Here is a 2,499-nt window from a genome sequence, read left to right as displayed (position 1 = left end):
TTTCCGGTGGCTGGTCTCTGTTAGAACCTGACTGCGGGTTATTTCTCCTATCTTCATCTCTGTGAAGAGAAGTCAGTAGAAGTTTCCCAAAGGATATTTTTTTGATACCACTCAGGAAGTTTGAAAAAGAAGAGGGCACCGAAGAATGCCAGCTCTTTTTTTCAAGTTGACCTCACACTTTCTTATCTGACAAACCCGCAGCAAAAACGAGGAATGAAATGGTCTCTGAGAAGGTTCCAGTTGGATCTCAGAGCATCCTAGAGCCCTTATCTCTGCTGAATTTTATCAGTAGGCGATGGCAGCAAACACACCCCATACGGTCAAACAGCCACAGAGCCCACTGAGAAAGTCAGCAAAGTCACATGGTAGAAGATTCTATACCAGGAATGTTTTGGGTTTGATAGTCCCTAGAATAATGAACTTCTTAGAGTTTATTCACCTTGCTGGCTAAAGAGCACAGTAATAAGGAAAACACTTTTTTTTTTCACATGATAAATATGTATTTGCCTGATTTTGATGCAATGCTTTCAAAACATTTGATACCCACTACAACACACATGACTGTGGTAGACTGGTTGCAAAAATGGCCTTGATTATCCATTCAGTCCTGATTCCATAACCTTTGAAAGGTGATTTTGCAGTTCCTTTCACCGAGAGGTGAAGTCTCTTTTCTCACCCTTGTCTTGGGCTGGCTTTGTGACTTGCTTTGCTTTGGTAGGAAGTAACACTGTGCCAATTCCAAGACTAAGCCTCAAGAGACTTTATATCCTTCTGTCTTCTTTGCTGAAACCCTGCCACGACTATGAAAACAAACCCTGAAAAGTCTGCTAGATAAGGAGAGACCACATGGATCGGTCAGGCCGGTCATCCCAGCTGAGGCATCAAAGACATAAGAAATATGAAGCTAGCAAAGCCACCGACTCGACCTGAAGAGAGAGCCCAGCTGAGGTCACCCTAAATTGCCAATGCGCAGAACTGTAAGCTAAATAAATAGTTGTTAAAAGGCCCTAAGTTTTAGGGCATTTTGTTGCACAGCAATAGTGAACTGGCACAATGGGAGTTTATGACTAGTGCATTGCCGGTGAAGCCACGGTGATGTCGCTAAGATCTTCTGTCTGTACTTTGCATTCTGGGCCACAATCTCACCATTGCTAAATTCTACGCACTATGGCAAATTATTCTTCAATTGTTACAACGGGATGATTGCAACAGGATGATGATTAAAAAGGTCCTATGAGAACAATTTTGTGCTTTGGCAACTTTCAGTGCTTAAGTTCCCAAACAGATGATCTCCTGCTCCATGGCTGTTCACTAAAAACATGTCGCTTACTGGCGTGTGAGGATTTCCTAGTTGGTTCTACAAGTGAAGGAGATGAAGGTCACAAGGCAGCCAGTCCGAGTTCTTCCTTACCTGCTGCATCTCTCTGGCCTGCTGGTCGCAATACAGGAAAGCCACCAGCAAACAGATCTCCCAGGGCTGGGGGGGTGCTTCCACCTCGGGAGTTTGTGGAACCTCCTCCTTCTTTGTTGTTGGGTCCTTTAGAACCTTTAGAGAGAAGAGGCAAGTAGATGAGGACTTGTGAGCGGAACCGAGCTGCTGATTCTCGCCTGGAGTCATGGTCTAACGCTGCCCACGGAAGCCTTTCTGTTCTCCCACCTGCGATGTTATCCTTTTAGTTGGCGTCTTTCCCAAACAGCCTCTGCCTTGAAACCCTGCAGACTCATGTGCCCAGGCCTGTCTGCTGTCCTCTCTGGACCTACCAAATAATCAACTGTCAGTGGCCGACCACCCTGAAAAGTGACCAAAACAAAGGAATCTATGCACCATAATATAGTAGATGCCAATGGACAACTGGAGCGTCTTTCAAATTAGAAAACCCAAACATGGTGGTTGTAGAGCTGGTCCTACTTTCAACTTGATTGTCGTTGTGGGAGGACTAGCCAGAGAAAACCCACAGATTTAATTCAGTCGGTAATTTTAACTTCCTGTCCACAGAGCCTGGCCCAGAGCTGCAAGCAGGCAGTGAAGATCTGCAGTGATTTGCGCTTCCACATTTTCCTGTCCTGTCTCCCTGGCTCTCACCCCCCGAGCCCCGCATGCTCCCCTGCACCTTTTCTTCTGTGGAAGAGAAAGCTCATGAGCCTCAAAGAAGTGTCACTAATTCCTGCCTTCCTGATGTGTGTGATTACCAGCTACGTAAAATGAGAAGTCATTCGGCTTAGATAAGAATTTCTGGCAAATAAATCTTCACCACCTGAAGCTAATATGCACAGAGAAATTAAGACACAGTGCCCGCTGGTAGATAAACATGGCCAGGTTATTCTGAATATTAATATTATACATGACCTACTCATTGGAAATGATTAGCAAGTGAGTGTTCCAATAAAATGGACTTATCTGTTAATTCGGCTTCACCAATTAGTTAGTGGGTCTGAATAGAAACTAATTTTTATTGCAATTGTTGAAAATATTTCTGAAAAGAATTTGTTTATCCTTAT

General features: G+C 44.2%; 1 protein-coding gene across 1 annotated transcript in view; it reads right to left on the bottom strand.

Moving 5' to 3' along the window:
* Nucleotides 1-2,499, bottom strand: part of WIPF3 (WAS/WASL interacting protein family member 3) — a 20,571-nt gene that overhangs the window by 16,853 nt on the left and 1,219 nt on the right. Inside the window, exons 3-4 of the mRNA XM_011361733.2 lie at nucleotides 1,910-1,920; nucleotides 1,412-1,546 (exon numbers count right to left, since the gene is read on the bottom strand). Coding sequence (XP_011360035.1) covers nucleotides 1,412-1,546; nucleotides 1,910-1,920 — 146 coding nt within the window. The remainder of the gene's footprint in view (nucleotides 1-1,411; nucleotides 1,547-1,909; nucleotides 1,921-2,499) is intronic.

This window comes from Pteropus vampyrus, unplaced genomic scaffold (assembly GCF_000151845.1).
Source record: "Pteropus vampyrus isolate Shadow unplaced genomic scaffold, Pvam_2.0 Scaffold69, whole genome shotgun sequence".
NCBI classification, from domain to species: Eukaryota; Metazoa; Chordata; class Mammalia; order Chiroptera; family Pteropodidae; genus Pteropus; species Pteropus vampyrus.
Note: the sequence above shows the minus strand (reverse complement) of the source record. Positions and strands in the feature narration are given on the sequence as shown.